Raw genomic sequence first — 23,607 nt, forward strand, 5'->3', positions numbered from 1 at the left:
GTTCTCTGACTAGAGGGAGCATCTAAGTCCCCTGGAGATCTAGTTCAAAATGCAGGTGCCTGGGCCTCACCCCAAGAGCTTCTGAGGCACAGAGTCTGGGGTGGGGTCCCGGTACCTGCATTTCGTTAGGTGATTCTGGTGCGGTCCAAAGTCTGCAATCAATACAACCAGACCCTTTCCCCCTTTTCATCTTCAGACTGCTCCTTAATCAACTGCAGGAAAATTCTTCTTTCCCTCTTTTCTTAGTCTTTTGCACTAGGAGAAGACTTGGGCTTCAAAAAGAAACAGGAAGATACTTGAATTATGGAGAATGAACCAAAACCCAGTAACTAAACAAAAATGAGTTATAGGTAGCCTTCAATCAAAGGTCACTAATCTTGGCTGAACGTCAGAGTCCTTATGGGAACGTTTTTAAAAGTACCTAGGCCGTACCATGGACACCATCAGTCAGAACCTCCAGAGGGAGGTCTAGATGTTAATATTTTTTCTAAAGCAACACAGGCAACTTCCCTGCTCTCCACCTCACCCTTTACTCAAAGGTCGTTCGAAAAATGCTTGTTGTAAATGGCAGTATGAGTCTCTAGCTTCTTAGACAAACATAATTATGAAAGTAAATAAGGCATGAAAAATCACATGACACAGGCAAATTCCAGATTAAGCTTTTCTTTTTGTCTCCTGCATGTTTAATGATCTGTGCTTCATGTTTGTAGGGCCAAAAAAGCGGTCAATTGCAAAGGGCATGGATCTGCTTCCAAAAAGTAACTCACATGTGTAAAGCACTTTCAACTTCGATGCCGTAAGGAGGAGTTTTCGTAACAATGATCTCCTCTGATCTTCTCAACATCCCCGATTATTCTTTCATTGATTCATTCATCAAATACCTCCTGAGGACCTACTCTGTGTCGGGCGCTGTGCTAGTGTACAGGACACTGCAGAGACATGAGCAGATCTGTCCGTACCCTTGTCCCCGCCTTCAGGCTCCCGGTCCACAGGCACACAGGTGATGACAGTCCAGGAAGGGAAGGGCCAGGACGAGGAAAGTACAAAATGAAACCAAGATATGGGGCAAATCTGGAAAGCCTTGTGGGGAAGAAATGCACAAGCTGCACCCCAAAGGGTAAGGAAGAGAGTCTGGCAAAACACTGCAGGGGCGGTGCCCCAGGCAGAGCTGGCACAAAGGCGGGGGGAGACAAGAAGGAAATCCAAAGGTATGGCAAAAGATCAGCAGGGAGGAAGCAGGCTGCAGAGGGCAGTTAGGGCCAGATTAGAAGGACTCTGGTAAGCACTCTATGGAAATAGAACTGTAAATGGAAGGCAGAGGAGCCCTTGACGGGGTTTCAGCTGGAAACATGATCAGACTCACAACCTGCGCGGGATACTCGGACTTGTGGAAAATAATCTGGAGCGGGGAGATGAAGGTACCCTGAAGAGAGAGGTCACCAGGGCACAAAGACAAAAGATCATGGGGACAAAAAAAGTAGAAAGAATGAATAAGACCTACTATATGATAGCACAACAGGGTGACTATAGTCAAAATAATTTAATTGTACTTTTGATTTTCTTAGTTTTTTTTTTGTTTGTTTGTTTTTGTTTTTTTTGAGATGGAGTTTCACTCTTATTGCCCAGGCTGGAGTGATCTTGGCTCACTGCAAGTTTTGCCTCCTGGGTTCAAGCAATTCTCCTGCCTCAGCCTCTAAAGTAGCTGGAACTACAGGCACCTGCCACCATGCCCAGCTAGTTTTTATATTTTTGGTAGAGATGGGGTTTCATAATGTTGGCCAGGCTGGTCTCGAACTCCTGACCTCAGGCGATCCACATGCCTTGGCCTCCCAAAGTGATGGGATTACAGGTGTGAGCCACCGCGCCCAGCCCCAGTTGTACATTTTTAAATAACTGAAAGATGGCCAGGTGCGGTGGTTCACACCTATAATCCCAGCTCCTTGGGAGCCGAGGTATGTGGATAACCTGAAGGCAAGAGTTTGAGACCAGCCTGGCCAACATGGTGAAACCCCATCTCTACCAAAAATATAAAAACTAGCCAGACGGGGTGGCGGGCGCCTGTAGTCCCAGCTACTGGGGAGTCTGAGACAGAAGAATTGCTTGAACCCGGGAAGCAGAGGTTGCAGTGTGCCAAGATTATGCCACTGCACTCCATCCTGTGACAGAGCGAGACTCTGTCTCAAAAATAAAATAAAATAACTCAAAGAATATAATTGGATTATTTGTAACATAAAGGACAAATGCTTGAGGGGATAGATACCCCATTTTCCATGATGTGATCATTATACTTTACATGACTATATCAAAACATTTAATGTACCCCATATATACCTACTATGCATCCACAAAAATTAAAAAGTTTTTTAAACAAAGGATCAGCTGAAGAAGTATTTAAATCAGGGAGCAGCAAACTATTTCTGCAAAGGGTCAGATAGTATTTTTTTTTTTCTTTTTTAACTTTTATCTTAGAATGGGGGGTACGTGTGCAGGTTTGTTACAAAGGTATATTGTGTGATGCTAACGTTAGGAGTAGGATTGAACCTGTCACCCAGGTAGTGAGCACAGTACCCAATAGGTAGTTCTGCAGCCCCTGTCCCCCTTCTCTCCCCTCTCCAGTAGTCCCCAGTGACTACTGTTCCCATCCTTATGACCATGTGTACCCAATGTTTGTTTATTTATGTATATATGCATTTATTTGTTTATTTATTTATTTATTTAGAGACACAGTCTCACTCTGTAACCCAGGCTGGAGTGCAGTAGCACAATCTTGGCTCACTGCAGTCTCCACCTCCCAGGTTCAAGCGATTCTCCTGTCTCAGCCTCTGGAGTAGCTGAGACTGCAGGTGCGAGCCACCAGGCCTGACTCATTTTTATATTTTTAGTAGAGACGGGATTTTACCATGTTGGCCAGGCTGGTCTCGAACTCATGACCTCAGGTGATCCACCTGCCTCGGCCTCCCAAAATGCTGGGATTACAGGCGTGAAACCACCGTGCCTGGCCCTTATTTTATTTTTTTGAGACAGTCTTGCTGTCACCCAGGCTGGAGTGCAGTGCGCGATCTCAGCTCACTGCAATTTCCACCTACTGGGTTCAAGCAATTCTCCTGCCTCAGCCTCCTGAGTAGCTGGGACTAGAGGCGTGCACCATCATACCTAGCTAATTTTTATATCTTTAGTAGAGATGCGGTTTCACCATATTGATCAGGCTGGTCTCGAACTCCTGACCTCAGGTGATCCACCCACCTCAGCCTCCCAAAGTGTGGGGATTACAGGCGTGAGCCTCCGCACTCGGCCCCAGTATTTAGCTTCCACTTATAAGTGAGAACATGCGGTACTTGGTTTTCTGTTTTTGTGTTCAATCACAAACATCGCAGCTACTCGGTTCTGCTGCTGTGTCGCAAAAGCAGCTGCAGAGGATTCCACAGTTCATAAATGAACGGGTGCCGCTGACTTGGCCCTCAGGCTGTACTTTGCCAGCCCTCCCTCTAAAGCACGCTTGTTCAACCCATGGCCCATGGGCAGCAGGTGGCCCAGGACGGCTTTGAATGTGATGCAATATATATTCATAAACTTTCTTAAAACATTATGAGATTTTGTGATTTTGTTGTTGTTGTTATTTAGCTCATCAGCTATCGTTAGTATTTGTTCATGTATTTTATGTGGCCCAAGGAAGCCAAAAGATTGGACGCACTTGCTTTAAAGGATCACATCCACACAGTTTTGGGGCCGATGAGGGGATAATGAAAGGAGACAGCAGGGCATCAGAGGAGACAGGAGGAGAGCAGGCATTGTCACCAATGACTCATAAATCAGGAATCTAAAATGCAGAGAGGCCCAGCGATTTGATGGAGGGCAGTCACACCCAAGCCTCAATGTAAATTCTCTTAGCAGTGCCCCCTGCTGTGCCTTGGCAATCGTAAATAAATCAGATGTGAACCCACCACACACCCTCACATATCTGAGTTGCTTACTTTGGCCACCCCAGCCGTCAACCCGTTCCCTTAACCCATCCTCTGCAGAGTCCACTCCGTCTCGTATAAACACAGAACGCATCCAAATCAACTTTGTGCCTCCTGGGGCCTCAGCCTCCTGCTGAGGAAGAGTCTAACGCTACCCCGTCCTGAAGTCCTTTCAGTTTATAATGAGATGATCAGTTGACCTCGACCCAGCATGTCTGGGGAGGAACATGTTGCTGGGAACATTCAGTTCTCACTCCCTATCCTGGTGCAATTAACCCATCAGATCTGTCCTGTTAGAAATCAATCAGCTGAGTAACTATCAAAAACTAGATAGGGACACAGTGCCTCATGCCTGTAATCCCAGCACTTTGAGAGGCCAAGGCGGAAGAACTGCTTGAGCCCAGGAGCTCAAGACCAACCTGGGCAATGTAACAAGACCCTGTCTCTACAAAAAATGATAAAGAATCAGTCGCTTGTGGTAACATGAGCTGTATTCTGGCTATTCAAGAGACTGAAACAAGAGGATCGTGTGAGCCTAGAAGTTCAAGGCTGCAGTGAACTGTGATCGTGCCACTGCACTCCAGTTTGGATGACAAAGTGAGATCCTTTCTCAAAAAACCATGCGGATGGGCAGATAAAAGCAGACTGGAGCCCACGTTGCTCCACCAAGTCCCAGAGGGCCAGCTTTTGAGGCCCTTGTCTTTGCTCCTAGTGTCATCTGACCCTATGGCTGCATGTTTCTCTTGCCTCTGGATTGGACATAAGCCCCTGGCCAGCCTTCAGCAGTTTCCTATCTCATGTATTCGTGTGCGACATCTTCCCCTCCTGTTCAGGGCTTTCCCAATGCTGTCTCTGTAACTCCAACCTCCGTCCCTCCCCTGAGCCACTGGTTCATACTCCCAACTTCCTAGAGCCATCTCAACTCAGGTACCTCGCTGTCAACCTGAACTCAACACATGCACAGTCTATCAGTCAGTGCTTGTTGAATTCATGTTTCTCCAATTAACTGTATTCCCTTCCAAGCCCATCTATCCCTCCCAAATACTGAGTTTCCATCCTATTCTGGCATGGCCTCAAAGCCACTGAAGTCTGAAACCTTGGTATTGCCCTGTACTGTTTTTTCTTCCTCCATATATCCACTCATCTGATCTTCTGCACGGCTCCTTCTTCTAAATGTCTCTCCAACATGCCTTCCTTTCCATTTTCATCATCTCGGGCCCTCCCTGCCTTTGGGAATATTGCATTCATCTCTAGTTAGTCCCTGGGCCTTTGGTTTCTCACTCTTCCAAATTATTCTATTATCTGGTGCCAGATTAATCTACAAAAACACCACTGGATAATGTCACAACCTATGCAAAAATCCCAAATTTCTCTCTGATCCCAAGCTCAAGGAATAACACCTCACATTAGCATATATCGTTTATAATTTGGAATATTTCAATATACCCTGTATGCCATCCGATTCTCCCCCATAACTTGTCCTTAACAAATTGCCACGTGGAACAGCACTTCTACAACAAGGAGGAGATTATTTTTATTTTTAATATTTTTTTGAGACAGGGTCTTGCTCTGTCACCCAGGCTGGAGTACAGTGGTGGGATCTCAGCTCACTGCAACCTCCAACACCAGGTTCAAGCAATTCTCGTGCCTCGGCCTCCCAAGTAGCTGGGATTACAGATGCACACCACCATGCCCAGCTAATTTTTGTATTTTGACTAGAGATGGGTTTTCACCATATTGGCCAGGCTGGTCTTGAACTGCTGACCTCAGGTGATCTGCCTGCTTTGGCCTTCCAAAGTACTGGGATTACAGGTGTGAGCCACCACACCCAGCCAGGAAGGAGATGAGAGCAAAATGAAAAGAATGAGGAATGACGGTGCTTTCCCATCTTAGAATATGACATCATTAACTAAGGTCAACAGAGTCCAAAGAGGAGAATATAGCCATTTTGGACAGCTGGGCGCTGTCCAGCTCTAACACCAAGATGCTTTCAGACCTTGGGAAGGTGGTAACTTCTCCAGGTCTCAGTTTTACTATCTGAATCATGGCTTAATAGTCACTATTCTGCCTATATGCTTTCCTGAAGGAAAAATACAGTACTAGATATGACAATATGTCCAGTTTTAGCATGAACACTGTTGTAAAAATCCCCTATATCATGTTTCTCACAGGGAGGTCCATGGATTATCTACATCAGAATCTCCTAGACACTTGATAAAAGTAAAGATTTCTGGGTTCCACTCCAGTTCTCCTAAATGAGACTCTCAGGGTGAAGAAGCATCAGAAAGTTGATTTTTTTTTTTTTTTTGAGACAAAGTCTCGCTCTGTTGCCCACACTAGAGTGCAGTGACATGATCTCGGCTCACTGCCACCTCCCCCTCCCAAGTTCAAGTGATTCTCCTGCCTCAGCCTCCCGAGTAGCTGGGATGACAGATACACACCACCACATTCTGCTAAGTTTTGTATTTTTAGCAAAGACAGGGTTTCTTCATGTTGACCAGACTGGTCTTGAACTCCTGATCTCAGGTGATCTACCTGCCTCAGCCTCCCAAAGTGCTGGTATTATAGGCGTGAGCCACCACACCTGGCCAGAAAGTTGTATTTTAAAAAGCAAATCACTCCGATGCACACAAAAGCTTCAGGATACAAAATCTCCCAGAAAGCACCTAATTGCATTGTTACAAAGAAGTGATTTGCTAAATGTAAGCAGTCCCCCTGAAGTGGAGAAGAGTTAAGGCAGCTGTGGCAATATTTCAGAACCAATGAACCAAAGTTGAATCTAGACGCCTTCCCACGAGGGTCAGCCTTCAGTTGATTCCCTGAATCAGCCAGTGTCCTGGCTCTCTGTGTGTAGGGTTTTCATCCACTTATGCTGATTCTGCCATCTGAAGCAACACTCCATTACATATTACGACCAAGAGACTCTAGCTCCTCACTTGTGCACCTGCTAATTAAAAGAAATGCCAGTGGCCTGAATGCAGCAAAGATTCTAGAAGCAGGTATCAGTCAACTTCTGCAAGGAGAAGTATAGAAACTTTTGCTCAGAAACACATGTAGCTTCTTCTTAAAATGATCTTACAAGTTAAATCGCCTTCATTTAGAAGGCAAAGTGGATTGGAGGGCAGAGAAAAATGAGGGGAAAAAACAAGGCCAAAAACACCCGCAAAGAATCTGGAGCAAGTGTTTCCAATTAATTCCATTGTGCCTTCCTATTTTAGTCTTGGTGGAGTAATAAGTAAAATACTATGAAGCTAAGTAAAATACATAAAGCAACTATTTTCAGGGACTAGACAATAGACTATGCAGGGCTGTGATCCTTGCAAGAAGGAAAACATGCAAAGGGTGCTCCACATTCACCTGAACACTGGGGGCAGGGAGGGACTTTCCAAACTGTAGCATAAAGAAATGCAGCAGTATGCAGAAAAAGATTGAAATTCAGGACTGCTGGTGAGGCCTGGTGGCTCACATCTGGAATCCCAGCACTCTGGGAATCTGAGGCGGGTGGATTATCTGAGGTTAGGAGTTCGAGACCAGCCTGGGCATCATGGTGAAACCCCCGTCTCTACTGAAGATACAAAATTAGCTGGGCGTGGTGGTACACGCCCGTAATCCCAGCTACTTGGGAGGCTGAGGAGGGAGAATCACTTGAACCTGGGAGGCGGAGGTTGCGGTGAGCCGAGATTAAGCCACTGCACTCCAGCCTGGGCAATACACACTTCGTCTCAAAAATAAAATAAAATAAAATAAAATAAAATTCAGGACTGCTGACACAGCTGTAATTTGCAGAGTAGGATACCACAGAGGAGGACACTGCACAAAGAAGAAATCTCAGAAATATGCAAAGGGGTATCCATGAGTTGCTGACTAAATACTAAGCTATGCATGTGCAAAAGAAAATGCTATGAGGCCTGGAAGAGAGAATTCTTTCTAAGGGACTGTGAGATGAATGGAGATTCCAGAGGTCATATGGTGCTAGAAGATAAAATTCTAACTAGTCTCAGCAAGGAAATCTCACTGTACACCCCAGTCATTCAGTTGAGACCCTAAAGATCCTCTTTGAGGGCAGAGCTATTCTAGGCCTCGAGTAAAAGCTACTCTATATCCATCCTAGCAAAGCTGAAAACCAAGCCTTTATAGGATCAAGTGGAACCACCAGTGAATTATCTGCCTGTCAGAATAAAATCCATCACTCTTTAAGATGACTAAATCTAGTCTCTTAACAACAGACCACTGACAATGTCCAATACACAATTAAAAATTACTAGACATTTGGCCATGTGCAGTGGCTCAAGCTTGTAATCCAGGCACTTTGCGAGACCAAGGTGGGAACATTACCTGAGGTGAGGAGTTCGAGACCAGCCTGGCCAACATGGAAAAACCCTATCTCTACTAAATTACAAAAATTATCCAGGCATGATGGCGGGCTCCTATAATCCCAGTTACTCAGAAGGCTAAGGCAGGAGAATCACTTGAACCTAGGAGTCAGAGGTTGAAGTGAGCTAAGATCACACCGTTGCACTTCAGCCTGGGCGACAGAGCAAGACTCCATCTCAAAAAATAACAATAAAATAAAAATAAAATAAATCAATCTATAGACCCAAGAAGCACAATTAACCACAAAAATAGGGCTACTGTAGTCCTCGGATAAACGGTATCCATCCCAACAAAGCCTAAAACCAAGACTTGGGAGTCTCAAGCATATTAACTGTCTGCCATGACAACACTCAAACTTCTTTAAGAAAAGACAACAAAATAGAGATTCTCAACAACACAGGAATTACCATGTCCAGCATACAATAAAAAAATTACTAGACGAGAAGAAACAAGAAAATGTTACTAATCACTGGGAGGAAAAAAAATCAAGAAAGATAAACATAAATAAAACCACACAAAGGCATATCAGAGTCAAAATGCTAAAAACTAATGATAAAGTCTTAGGAGCAGCCAGAGAAAAAGTCACATTACATATAGGAGAAAAAATGCTGACTTCTCATCAGAAACAACACAAGCCAGAGGACCGTAGAATCTCATCTTCAAAGTCCTCAAAGCAAAAAACCGTTAACCTAGAATTCTATATCCAGTGAAAATATTCTTTAAATAATGAAGGCAAAATTAAAATGTATTCAGATAAATAAAAGCTAACAGAATTTGTCACTAGCAGGCCTAAGCTATAATGAATATTAAAAGCAGTTCTCCAGATGGAAGAAAAATAATGTTAGATAAAAATATGGGTCTACTGATGACTAGCACTGAAAATGGTACATATATGGAAAAGTCAAGGCTGAGAAAATATAAAGAAATGTATTCACACAAATAAAAGCTAAGAGAATTTGTCACTAGCAGGCCTAAGCTATAATGAATATTAAAAGTAGTTCTCCAGATGGAAAAAAAATAATACTAGATAAAAATATGGGTCTATTGAGGACTGTCACTGAAAAGCACTGAAAATGGTAAATATATGGAAAACTCAAGGCTGAGAAAATATAAAGACTTTTTTTCATTTAAAAATTTCTTTTAAAGACAACTGATTGTTAAAGCAGATACAGCAACGTACTAAAGATTTATGCCATATGAAGAAATAAAATGTATGAAAAAATAATACAATGAACCAAAGAGGGATAAATAGACGTATAGTGCTATAAGGCTCTTACATCACACATGAAGTGTTAATTCAAGATAGACTATGATAAGACAATTACAAGGTAGACTATGATGGACCATTACAATATTAATTCAAGGTAGACTACAATAAGTTAAGGAAACTATAATCTCTACAGCAACCTGCAAACATAACACAAAGAGATACATCTTTAAATCTAGTAAAGAAACTAAAACGGAATACTGAAAACTATTTTATTAACCCAAAGAAGGGCAGGAAAGAAGGTACCAAAGACCAAAATAAAACAGACGGGATAAATAGAAAATAAATGGTAAGATGGTAGGCATGGACCCAATCACATCAGTAATTATATCAAATATAAATTGACTGAACATTCCAATTAAGAGACTGAGATCCTTGGAGTAGATGAAAAAGTAAAACCCAAGTTTATGTTGTTTATCAAATATAAAGACTCAGGTAAAGGCACAGAAATGGAAAAAGATATACCAAGCAAACACTAATAAAATGAAACTGGGGTAGCTATATTAATATCAGAACAAAGTAAACTTCAGGACGAAAAGTATTATGCCTTAATTTCACTGAGAATAAAAGTGAAGAATCACACTCCTTTTCCTTCTATCTAGAAAGGTGTTCATTTAGAGTTATGTTTGGAAAATTTTCACCACATTCAAAGCCCTTTATGTCCTGAAGACGATGGGACAGAATGTCCTCTCATTCTTTATATCAGGTGTTACAAACTGAGTATCTGTGTCCCCTCAAAAAAAATCCAATTGTTGGAGCACTAGCCCCCAATGTGATGGGAAGCTTTTGAAGCTAATTAGGGTTAGATGAGGTCATGAGGATGGGACCCTCATAATAGGATTAGCATCCTTGTAAGAAGAGACATCAGAGAGCTCGCCCTCTCTCATTCTCTCTACCATGTGAGGACACAACAAGAAGGTGGCCATCTGCAAGACAGAAAGAGAGCCCTCACCAGGAACCAAATCTGCCAGCACCTTGATATTTTTCTGTTCTTTAAGCCAGACTTGGGTATTTTGTTATGGCAGCCCAAGCCAATTAAGATAGCCGGAACCCACTTAGCTGGTGTCTGCCTTAACTTTTACATGGAGCAGTATTTCTAAAGGAAACCAAATGACATCTGAAAAGAACTTCTGCTTCAGCCATGCTGTTCATGACCTCCCCAGGGGTCCATGTGGGAGAGAACAATGCTCTTGGGTTTCTGGGGGGTTCTTTTTGGGGTTTTTTTTGTTGTTTGTTTTTTGTTTTTGAGATGGAGTCTTGCTCTATCGCCCAGCCTGGAGTCAGTGGTGCGATCTCGGCTTACTGCAACCTCTGCCTCCCGGGTTCAAGAGATTCTCCTGCCCCAGCCTCCCGAGTAGCTGGGGCTACAGGTGCATGACACCACACCTGGCTAATTTTTGTACTTTTAGTAGAGACAGGGTTTTACCATACTGGCCAGGCTGGTCTTGAACTCCTGACCTTGTGATCTGCCTGCCTTGGCCTCCCAAAGTGCTGAGATTACAGGCATGAGCCACCATGCCCAGCCATGAGAGAACAATGCTTTTGTTCTTCCGATGCTTTTAACAGGACTCCTTCCCTCCCATGAATTGGCCAAACTACATCTCCATTCCCAAACTTCACTTCTCATTACTTCCCTGACACCAGCCGGAACTGTTTATCTAACTGTCCTAGAACTTTGGTTCCCGAGCCTGGGGACCTGCATCAACACTAACAGCACCACAATCAATCCCAGAGGAGACGGACCACACAGGCATGACCAGGACCTGCTCTATGGAGCACCCAGCTAGAGGTATGGCTATAAGCAAGACAGACACGGACCCAGCCACCTTTGCCAAGAAGAAAGGATCCAGTGAAGATCAGATGCACACTCAGTTCCTTTACTCTTTTTTTTTTTTTTTTAAGACATAGTCTCGCTCTGTCACCCAGGCTGGAGTGCAGTGGTGCAATCTTGGCTCACTACAACCTCAGCCTCCTGGGTTCAAGTGATTCTCGTGCCTCAGCCCTACCCAAGTAGCTGGGATTACAAGCAGGCACCACTGTGTCCAGCTAATTTTTGTATTTTTAGTGCAGATGGGGTTTCACCATGTTGGCCAGGCTGGTCATGAATTCCTGCCCACCTCTGCCTCCCAAAGTGCTGGGATTACCAGCGTGAGCAACTGCGCCCAGCCTCTTTCCACTTTCATACTCATAATCATCTTTGCCACCCTCGGCTATTGACTGGTTCAATAGACTTCCACGGTGGCTTCTGGGCATTTTTCATAAACATGTGGCCAGGCTCAAGAGACAGCAAGAAGGGACAGGTATCCAGTTACAACTTGATGGCCTAACAAATGAAAAGGTGTTCTACGTATGGAGAAGGAAATCTAAGTCCTAGAAGGTTCCAACCAAGCCTGTCTGTACTCAAGAATCCCCACCACTCTTAGACCAAGAACAAGAACCATTCCATGTTTGAGGAGTTCTCCTTAGCAAGCCAGCCTACGCAGTGCATGTGTGCGTACGTGTGCGTGTTCATGCCGGAACCACGGGGTCCTCCAGGAATAGATATCAACAACAGAGGTGGGTTTCTGAACCCTGGTCAAAAGCTAGAGAGCAGGCATAGTTGAAATGCTCTGTGCCACTGACTGCAAAGCCACAGATACTTTTCCTGCAGCCTCAATGAGCAAGGACTGTGTACACAGCTAACACACACGGGCATACGAATGCATAGAACAGTATATTCACCAGCTGCCCTAGAAAACCAAGAGAGCAATATGGCAAGAAAGAGGGAATTCATGGCATGCATTCCCAAGGCCTAAATGCACACTTGCAGGCATCCACAGAATGCTCAAAACTGCTGTCTTATCTAAGAATCAGCCAGCAGGCCAAGTGCGGTGGCTCATGCCTGTAATCCAGCACTTTGAGGGGCCAAGGCAGGCGAATCACCTGAGGTCAGGAGTTCGAGATCAGCCTGGCCAACATGGCGAAACCTGGTCTCTACTAAAAATACAAAAACTAGCCAGGCATGGTGGTGCACACCTATAATACCAGCTACTCAGGAGGCTGACACAGGAGAATCGCTTGAACCTGGGAGGCGAAGGCTGCAGTGAGCCGAGACTACGCCATTGCACTCCAGTCTGGAAGACAAGAGCAAAACTCCATCTCAAAAAAAAATAAAAGAATCAGCAAGCCCATCATACTAGGAAATTGCCTCCATCCCCTTTTTAGCCCCTCTGCATGCCAACAGGACCCAAAACAACATCTGAGCATCTTCCTAAAAGTCACGGGAAGCTGTGGAAAGCCTCTAAAGGCAGAAGAAACAACGCTAATCACAGCTTCCAGTTGCACCTGGGAATACATTTGGGACCCAGGAGAGCCTGAATGCCAGTTCTCTCCAACCTTCACACTCTGAAAGGCCTTCAGCTTCAGTGTGTCAATAGCCACCCTGTGCATTAAATTATCCTGTCTCTTTCATAAAAAAAAACAAAAAAAAAAAAAAAAAAACTCAGTTTTCTTTTACCAGTGAACCCTTCTGAACAATAAGCTTTCACAACACTCCCTGAGTCCAGAATCATCAGGCATTGCTTCCATTACTGCAGGCTCACGGGTTTCCTCCCTCAGAAACTGAAGTATTAATTGGCACTGTGTATTTCTTAGCCTGCCGTGCCCCTCAGGGCATAGCCAGCCAGCCAGCCCACTGTTCCAGTGTGAGGGAAGTGGCCTCTGGTCCAGAACACTCAGTGCTCCACTAATAGCTGAGCTCCCGCCACTCCACCGTCTTTCAATCTCAGTGCCTTTAAAAAAAAAAAGAACAGAAAAAAGAAAAAAAAGGTGTTGTCATGGGCTGAATTGTGCCCCCCAAAATCCATGTGTCGAAGCTCTAACCCCCTATACTTTAGAATGTGACTGTATTTAGAGATAGGGCCAGTAGAAAATCACTGCTTTAAACTGAAGGTGGGCCAGGTGCCATGGCTAATGCCTGTAATCCCAACACTTTGGGAGTCCAAGGTGGGAGGACTGCTTGAGCCCGAGAGTTGAAAATGTGTCCAATCAAAATGGTGCTGTTTGGGTGGGACTTGGTCCAATGTGACTGGTGTCTTCATGGAAAGAGGAAAGCTGGACACATGAAGAAACACCAGGGATGTGAGCACAGAGGCAAGACTGTGTGAGGACACGCAGGAAAGGCAGTCATCTGCAAGCCAAGGGGAGAGGCCTCAGAAGAAACCAACCCTGCCGACACCTTGGCCTTGGACTTCCAGCCTCCAGAGCTGTGACAAAATAAATTTCTATTGTTTAAGCCAACCCTATATGTGGTATTTTGCTATGGCAGCCCCAGCGAAATAATACAGATGTATAGATAATGAAGCAAAAGGTTCGACTGCCACCTTCTTTGTCCTGGGGTTTCCCAATCCACCCTATCTGCCAGCCTCTTCGGATGGCACAATTGTGTCCCCACACTGGAAGGATCTGCTATTGCCACAGAGGCTCTCAACAGCCAGGCAGAAATTTCAACCGTAGCTCAACCCCAGGATGCAGCCTACAGCGTGAAGTAGAGTTACCCATCTGGAGCCTCAACAAAGTATAAGAAAGCACAATCCTAAAACTGGGGCAGAGGGCCACTGTTCAGTGTCCCTACGAAACGAGTCAGGCTTACTTGACAATATCAGGCTTACTGTAGAGACTCTCAGGTGGCTGCTGCTGAAGTTTGTCCTTTTTGTTTTCTGTGAGATATTATTTTCATTTCTCCTTTTTAATTCCCTCTCTAAGATACTCTTTCATGAACTAGAATCAGAATGCTAAAGATGAAGGAGATCTACGAAGGAGAAATAAATACATGCAAACACGCCTCTGGGAGGAAAACTGCCTCTTGGAACATCTGTCACTTCTAAGACAGTTGTCACATTTGGTCTCTCAATAGCAGCTCCAGCCAGCCAAATACTGATACCAGTAAAAGTTGTGTACATTTTTTTTTTCTTTTTGAGGCAAAGTCTTGCTATGCCGCCCAGGCTGGGTGCAGCGGCGTGATCTTGGCTCGCTGAAGCCTCCGCCTCTTAGGTTCAAGGGATTCTCCTGCCTTAGCCTCCTGAGTACCTGGGATTGCAGACACACAACACCACGTCCAGTTATTTTTATTTTTTATTTTTTGTATTTTTTTTGTATTTTTGTATTTTTGGTAGAGACAGGGTTTCGCCATGTTGGCCAGGCTGGTCTCGAACTCCTGATCTCAACTGATCCACCCACCTCGGCCTCCCAAAATGCTGAGATTACAGGCATGAGCTACCACGCTTGGCCAAAACTGGGTGCATATTTAAAGTACACGCGCACGCTGTTCATTTAAGCTTCACTAGAGGCATCTTCTTTGCCATCACAATGAGAACTAAAATAAACTGAACGTGGTTGAGGACTCAGATAAATTAAGGCAGGAGCTGAGAAGAGGGTGATTGATCCCTGCTTGCTAGCCTCCCCCGCCCTCCTGGAGCCCGTCTGGGCAGGACTGTTGGCCAAGTCCACGTCGAGGAGACAGGCTTAGGGTCACAGGCACCTATTACCTACTTGGGCAGCCTCCTCAAGATGTCGAATACCAAGAGAGGGAGAGGAGGGGGAGGGGAGCACACATTTCCCAGGAAAAAGTCTGCCAAGATGCAAACCAAGCTGCGAAAAGCAAGCAGCAACAACACAGACAGTATGTTGCCATTTGTTTTTCAGAAAACATGAAACAAAATTCCATTTCCAGATGTACATGCAAACATATGTAAAAGCACAGAGAAGTCTAACTACTCAACCACGGAGAGATGGCTGAGCAAATGAACTGGATGACAAAATGCTGCATAGGTATTAAAATACCATCGATAAAACTCATTTCAAATTTTAAAATAACACAAAGAGAATGCACAGACTGATTCCAACTGTGTAAAAATGTATGCTTGCACATATACAAGAAAAGAAGATCGAAATGGAGGCAGGGTTCCTACTGCTATAAAGTCGATTTAAAGTATTCTCAAACAATACAAGCAAATTGGAAAAGTATTTATATTTCAATCATTAAAAAACATAGTATCATTGGTTTTCTTTAAGAAAGGAAAAGGGGCTGGGCGTGGTGGCTCAAGCCTGTAATTCCAGCATTTTGGGAGGCTGAGGCAGGCATCCGCCTGCCTGAGGTCAGGAGTTTGAGACCAGCCTCGCCAACATGCTGAAACGCTGTCTCCACTAAAAATACAAAAATTAGCCAGGTGTGGTGGCAGGTGCCTATAATCCCAGCTACTCAAGAAGCTCAGGCAGGAGAATAATTTGAACCCAGGAGGTGGAGGTCCCAGTGAGCCAAGATCGAGCAACTGCACTCCAGCCTGGGCCACAGAGGGAGATCCACCTCGGAAGAGAGAGAGAAAAGGGGAGGGGAGGGGAGGGGAGGGGAGGGGAGGGGAGGAGAGGGGAGGGGAGGAGAGGAGAAGAGAAAAGAGAGAAGAGACAAGAGAGGAGAGGAGAGAGAAGAGAGAAGAGGGGAGAGAAGAGAGAAGAGAAGAGGAGAGAAGAGGACAGGAGAGAAAAGGAGAGAAGAGAAGAGGAAGGGAAAAGCCGGCCATGGTGGCTCACACTTGTAACACCAGCACTTTGAGAGCCTGAGGCAAGTAAATTACCTGAGTCAGGAGTTTGAGACCAGCCATGGTGAAACCCCATCTCTACTAAAAATACAAAACTAGCCAGGCATGGTTGTGTATGCCTGTAATCCCAGATACTTGGGAGGCTGAGGCAGGAGAATCGCTTGAACCCAGGAGGCAGAGGTTGCAGTGAGTGGGATCGCACCATTGCACTCCAGCCTGGACAACAAGAGAGAAACTACGTCTCGAGAGAAAGAAAGAAAGACGGACGGACGGACGGACGGACGGAAGGAAGGAAGGAAGGAAGGAAGGAAAGAAAGAAAAGGAAGGGAAACACTAGGATGATACCCGCTAAACTGGTAACAATGTTTAACTGGTTGATCTGAGGGAAAGATAAAAGTAGGAGAAGCGTTTTCACATAAAATTTCTACAAAACTGTTTTAGAATGAGATTTTTGTATTGTATTGATGTGACACTAACATGACTAAAAAGAAAGAACTGATCTTAGGGACATACACACGACCCTCCTCCCCACCCTACCCATCAACCCACCAGGAGAAAAATCACTGTTTTAAACTGAAGGCTGGCCAGGTGTGGTAGCTCACACCTATAATCCCAACACTTAGAGAGGGAGGCCAAAGTAGGAGGATTGCATCAGCTCAGGAGTTCAAGACTAGCCTGGGCAACACAGGGAGACCCCTGTGTCTACCAAAAAATTAAAAATTAGTCGGGCATGGTAGCACACGCCTGTGGTTCCAGCTATTCAGGAAGCTGAGGTAGAAAGATCACTTGATCCTGGGAGGTCAAGGCTACAGTAAGCCGCGATCATGCCACCGCACTCCAGCCTGGGCAACAGAGCAAGACCCTGTCTCAAATAATAACAATAATAAACTGAAGATGACAGTTTCCCACATACTGCTATCCCTTAACTTCACATAGAAGCACAACTGCAAAATTAGAAACATGTCAGTGTCTCCAAACAGCTGTTCAATGTCCAGTCTGTTTCTGTCTAGAACCATCCTAAGGGGAGCATGGGCTCCGGTTGGTCCTGAAAGCATTTTCCATCATCTGACCCCTCAACAGCCTCTTCCCAGGCCCAGCAGGCTGCATCTTCCTTGCCCACCCCCTTTTTTTCTCCCCTTTCATTAAGACGCCATTTGGCAAAGTCTCTGTAAATCCCTGTCAGTTCATTTCCCATTAACAGTTACCACAGAACTTCTCTACTTTATTCCCAGATAAATAATTGAAAATAAACACCCAGTTTGGAGAGGAACTTGATGCATCTGAAGTTAACAAAGCCACAATGGCTTCGAACCTGACAGGCTCTTCTGAGTAATGCCCTTTCCGTGAGCAATATTTTGCTTTGCCTCCGACAGGGGGACAAATAAATCTGAAAGGCCGAAGGAACAGAAACGGAGTTAAAGAACACAGTCATGTGTTAACGATTCCCTTCCCACCAACCCAAGAGTGTGAAACCCTTCATGTCCCAAACACATAACCAGGGTTGGTGGCTCTGATGCTCCCAGGCACTGGGGCCTGTGCTTGAATGGTCACAGGCAAGGGTCAAATCAGGGCACTGCCGCAGAATCCCTCAAGCCACATCGCTGCCCTTTCCAGACTTCTCCATCTCCTTATTTCTCCAGGTAAAATAACACAGACACTGACCCACTTCCTGTCACCCCAACAAACTCCAAGCAGACATGTCCCCGGGGGACAGAAAGGAGACCCTGAGGTTTTCTGCAGACAGGCCCCCTACATCCTGGGGCCTGTCGCAAAGGGTGAGAGCCCCTTGGTCGGAATCCCAGCCAAAGCCTTTTGCTCTGCCTTCATTCTGCTCCTGGGGCCATCTGCTGAATGGTGGGGCTCCATCATCAGGGGAACGAATCGGGAACTGAAATGATCTGGGGCCGAATTTACCCACAAAACTTCCCACAGCCTCAAAAGCCACTGGTTCATAGATCCCAAAGAGAGCAAACATCCTGAACACAAATTCTAACCCCGCTCCTCCCCTGTTAGACTCCAAACCCTGTGGGTACTCAGTCGACGTTGGCCAAACGCAAGGACTCAAGATCAAAACCCATTAACTCCGACTCCACAGAGCATCTTCAATAGATCCAAGCTGCTGCCCTTTTCAGGTTTGGGGAGCAAATTAATAGTGAAACCAAAGGAAACCTTTGGCCAGCCTCAGAGTGAAGGTCAACAGACTGTTTCCAAGCACAACTCTTTCGACAACATTTGTATTCACGGACTGTAGCAATCATAAGTAATTCTCATCCATGTATGAGACCTTCTAAGACAAATTCCCCCTCTCACATCGACAGCAAGAATTCATTTCTTTTTAAATCTCCTAGAACAGATGTTTACTGTCAGGCTGATCTTTCTGCCAAGTAGTGAGGTTCTGGGCATTTGCGGTGATGATCTCCCTTTTTGAGCTCTTGCAACCCCTCCCCAGACATTCAACAGCTGCTCCCAAACCATTCCTGATTCTATCTAGGGCTTCTCTGGGATCTCCTCCATATTCAAAGCATATATTAGAACAAATATGAACCAAAAGATTCAAAAACAAAATACTGCTGCAGCCGGGCACGGTGGCTCATGCCTGTAATCCCAGCACTTTGGGAGGCTGAGGCGGGAGGATCACTTGAGGTCAGGAGTTCAAGACCAGCCTGGCCAACATGGTGAAACCCCATCTCGACTAAAAATACAAAAATTAGCCGGGTGTGGTGGCAGGCCCCTGTAATCCCAGCTACTCGGGATTACAACCTGGGAGGTGGAGGTTGCAGTGAGCCGAGATGGTGTCACTGAACTCTGGCCGGGTCACAGAACAAGACTCTGTCTCAAAAAAAAAAAAAAAAAAAAAAAAGATTGAGTGGCCGTGTCTGTCTCTGTCCCCTGGACAGTTGGCTTCCTTACTGCCGACTATGTCTGTGTGGTAGTGGCTTCCAGCGGCCCTCAATGCCGGCTGCCATATTCTGATCTCAAGGCCACCCTGGTTTTGTGTGAACTTGTTGTTGGAGTATATTCTGCTTGCCCTGGCAAGTGACCAGTGGCTTTAACCCCTGAGCAGCAGGCAAAGATCTGGCTCAGCAGCTCTGCACGGCCCCTGCTGGATCCCATTCTGCTCTCCTCTCATGCACCCAACTGGGCTTCCAAGACAGCCTCTTGGAAAGGACTCTGCAATCCTGGTGGGTCTTGCTATGTTACTGGGGAGCGGGGGTGGTGGGGTGGTATCAGAAGTATTTGGTCAGCTGTCTGAATGTAGGGGTTTTCTCTGGGCAGTGTAAACAGTCATTGGCTAATTTGTACTATGCAGCAGTATTTTTTTGTTTTTTGAGACGGAGTCTCACTCTGTCATCCAGGCTGGAGTACAATGGTGTGATCTTGGCTCACTGCAACCTCCGCCTCCTGGGTTCAAGTGATTCTCGTGCCTCAGCCTCCCGAGTGGCTGGGATTACAGGCGTGCACCACCACACCCGGCTAATTTTTGTATTTTTAGTAGAGATGGGGTTTCACCGTGTTGCCCAGGCTGGTCTCAAACTCCTGACCTCAGGTGATCTGCCCACCTCAGACTCCCAAAGTGTTGGGATTACAGGTGTGAGCCACCGCATCCAGCCATGCCACTCAATCTTTTAACGACAAAAAAATGACACATGGTCTTTAAGACAGTGGTCCCCAACCTTTTTGGCACCAAGGACTGGTTTTGTGGAAGACAGTTTTTCCACGGACTGGGGTCGGGGTGGGGGGTTTGGGATGAAACCGTTCCACCTCAGATCATCAGCCATTCGTTAGATTCTCTTAAGGAACACACAGCTGGATCCCTCACACGCGCAGCTCGCGGCAGGGTTTGCGCTCCGTTGAGAATCGAACGCCACCGCTGATCTGACAGGAGGCGGAACTCAGAAGATAAAGGTCACTTGGCAGCTGGCTGCTCGCCTGCTATGCAGCCCAGTTCCTAACCAGCCATAGACCAGTACTGGTCCTCGGTCTGGGGGCTGGGGACCTCTGCTTTAAGACAGTATCACAGCCGTCCAACATCACATTCAGCTGTCTGATCCAAAGAACAGTTCTTCCATAACACAAGGAATCCATTTGTCATTAGCCTAGGATCCAGAGGCGTAGCTCCTACGAATTGTTATAGTTACAGAATCACCCATCGTTCCTTCTCTTTCTCCACTTGGGAACTTAAGGAGAAAAGAAAACGGGAAGGCAGGATAGAGAACTTCAACCTTCCTACCTCCCGGGGTACATGACCGCTGACTCCAGTGAGTCTAACTTAATCCTGTCTCACCGTGATCCAGCAGGAGAAATGGACTTTGACCCATTTCTCTCCATAGAGTTCTCCCTGCACCATTTCCCTTTCTAGGGAAGCAGAGAATTCAGGCACCAGTTTGGGGGTGCTTCTGCCATCTCTAGAACTTGTCGGGCCCAGTGTCTGGTAAGGCTGTCTCATGCTGTTATGATCTTGGACCCTTTTCCTTTACTGACAGCGGTGCACGCAGATGACAGGGCTTTAGCCAATGGCTTGCGGTTCCCATTGCCTGAGCTGGCCCCAGCTCTCTCAGCTCGGCAATCACAGCCACGCGCCAGGCTGTGGTTCACACGGTGCTTCTCCATGAGCAAATACATGCTCGTTCCCAAACCCAACTGTCCAGCCCTATGCCAGTAAAAAAGCCTGAAATCTCTGGCTTATCCCCAATTCCAGTGCATTTTTACATGTTTTAAATTTTACTATGCAGTCCCTTGGGGGAGTTATTCTCAAATTAAAGGATGGAAAACTAGAGCTCAGGATATACAATCAGCAAACGGCAGGTGGTAGCTCCAGCCCAGACCCCTGCTGCACAGACCCCCGCCTCACCCTCCTGTCAGTCCTCATGATGTGATCCATTGTCGAAGGCCTAATGCTACAGGTTGAGAGGTGGGGGTGGGGTATCATCTCCCTGATGATGTCATACTCAAAATAAGAGCCAGCACCATAGTGATGGTTCTAGGTCCTACCCTGCACCCAGTTCTAGGTCCTCTCATACATACAGTGCCACTCAGCACATCAGCTGTACTCTATAGTTTTAATGAAATGTGACATTCAAAATCTGAACTTACTAAAATGTAAATAAGGGGGTAATTACCAAGACGTTATTTTAAGAAAGAAATCACCAGTCAGTTCCTCTAATGCCTTGCTCTCTGTTTAAATACCGGTGGCTACTTAATGGAGACATTAACGGAATGTCAGGTTTGATCAGAAATAAATCCATTGCACAGAGCTGGCTGTATCCTGATACGACAGCTAAAAGTAGCGTGGTACTCACCAGGTAAGGCATCAGGAGGTCCGCCAAGTAGACAAAAGCTGCTCCAAGGGTGAAGCCAACAGCCACAGGGAAGAAGGCAAAGGCACCGAAGCCCCCAGAGGATGTGGCCATCTCAACTGCTGGGGCCAGGAGAGACCAATAGGAAGCTGCCAACATGACCTACAGAAACCACAACAAGAGATAAACATTAAAGCAACTGCAGAAGGCCTTCCAGGCAGGACCTCAGTTGCTCTCTGTGGCCCAGACTGACCCCTACAATTTCACATGAGTTAGGTCTTTCATCCCAGGTTGGAAGGTACTATCATAAACCAAAAAGTCATCCCCAGAATTCCCGGAGCTTACTATGGCAAGAACTCAATTTGGGGTAGGATAGAGTTGACCTTGGGAGGATGCAGTCCAGTTCGCCATCATCTAGCCTATAATTCAGTGGTTCTCAACCAGCAATGGTTTTGCCCTCCACAGGACATCTGGCGATGACTAGAGACATTTTTAGCTGGGAGGAAGATAGGGGCAGGTAAACATTCTACAATGCACAGCATACCCCTAACAACAAAGAATTACCTGGCCCCGAATGTCAGTGATAATGCTGTTGAAAATTCCTATTCCTTTTTTTTTTTTTTTTCCCTGTGGTGAAGCCTTACTCTGTCTCCCAGGCTGGAGTGCAGTGGCATGATCTTGGCTCACTACAACCTCCGCCTCCCGGGTTCAAGTGATTTTCCTGCCTCAGCCTCCCGAGTAGCTGGGATTATAGGTGTATGCCACCACGCCCAGCTAATTTTTCAGTATTTTTTTAGAGATGGGGTTTTGCCATGTTGGCCAGGCTGGTCTCAAACTCTTGATCTCAGGTGACCCACCCACCTCGGCCTCCCAAAGTGCTGAGATTAAAGGTGTGAGCCACCACGCCTAGCCCCAAAAATCCTATTTTAATTAAATTCTTCCAAGACAAATTGCTCACTACTTCATGAGTTCCACTGCATTGTAACACAGGTCTGATTATTACAAAGTTCCTTCTTATGTTGAGCTGAAATCTGTCTCCTTTCCACTTTTACCTTTCAGCTGTGGTTTTGCTCCCTAGAACACCAAAAACTGTGTCCTTCCTGTGTGACCCGTGACAGCCTCTGAAATATCTGAAGATAACCAGCAAGTCAACGTCATATTGGTCTCATCAATTATCTTATCTCTAAAAAGGAAGAAGGGAACTAATATTTATTGATCACTTGGTATTTCCAAGGGCCAAGATTTACATTTGATAACTTACCTTGTCATCACAACCACCCCGGAGGCAGATGATGTTTTCTATTGCAATTTGTAGATAAAGACATTGGATCTTGGAATAGTAAGGTAATTTGCTCAAGGTCCTACAGGTCAGTGGTCCCCGATCCTTTGGGCACCAGGGGCCAGTTTCGTGGAAGACCATTTTTCCACGGACCAGGCAGTGGTTTGGGGATGAAACGGTTCCACCTCAGATCACTGGGCATTAGAGTCTCATAAGGAGCTCATAACCTAGATCTGTGGCATGTACAGTTCACAACAGGGTTCATGTTATGAGAATCTAATGTCGCCACTGGTCTGACAGAAGGCGGAGTTCACGCGGTAATCCTCACTCACTCGTCTGCTGCTCACCTGCAGTTTGGCCTGGTTCCTAACAGGCCATGGATCAGCACTGGTCCATGGCCCAGAGGTTAGGGACCCCTACTATAGGCAGTAAGTAGCAGATCTGAGGAAATGACCAAGCAGGACCATAACCAACTCAATGAGAGGATAAACATGAAAGAGAAGAAAAAAAATTAGGCTGGTCTGAAATCTCAGCAAAGCCAATTTGATAAAAGGTTCTCCAGTGGACAAGCTGGTATGGTGATGCATGAATGTAGTCCTAGCTACTAGGGAGCCTTGAGCCCAGGAGTTCAAGGCCCAGCCTCGGCAACATCGCGAGACTCTTGTCTCTTAAAAATAAGAAGCTCTCCAGCACTGACCAAATTAAATACTCATCCATAGCTGTTTACTCTTATAGATGCTATGACATCTTTTGGCTAGAGTACACCCACTACCCATCGTAACTATACGGCAGTCATTGCCGACACAGAAAATGTTGAATGGGTTTCTAAAAATTACTTAATTATGCCTTGCCTTAA

At 45.7% G+C, this 23,607-nt stretch overlaps 1 protein-coding gene across 4 annotated transcripts in view; it reads right to left on the bottom strand.

The window, feature by feature from the left end:
- SLC39A11 (solute carrier family 39 member 11) overlaps window positions 1–23,607 on the bottom strand; it is a 564,973-nt gene that overhangs the window by 377,436 nt on the left and 163,930 nt on the right. For all 4 annotated transcript variants that reach the window (XM_077972623.1, XM_077972622.1, XM_001085226.4 and 1 more), the window contains exon 4: window positions 21,476–21,634. In XM_077972623.1, the coding sequence (XP_077828749.1) occupies window positions 21,476–21,634 (159 nt within the window). The remainder of the gene's footprint in view (window positions 1–21,475; window positions 21,635–23,607) is intronic.

The sequence above is a fragment of the Macaca mulatta genome, chromosome 16, assembly GCF_049350105.2.
Source record: "Macaca mulatta isolate MMU2019108-1 chromosome 16, T2T-MMU8v2.0, whole genome shotgun sequence".
Lineage (NCBI taxonomy): Eukaryota > Metazoa > Chordata > Mammalia > Primates > Cercopithecidae > Macaca > Macaca mulatta.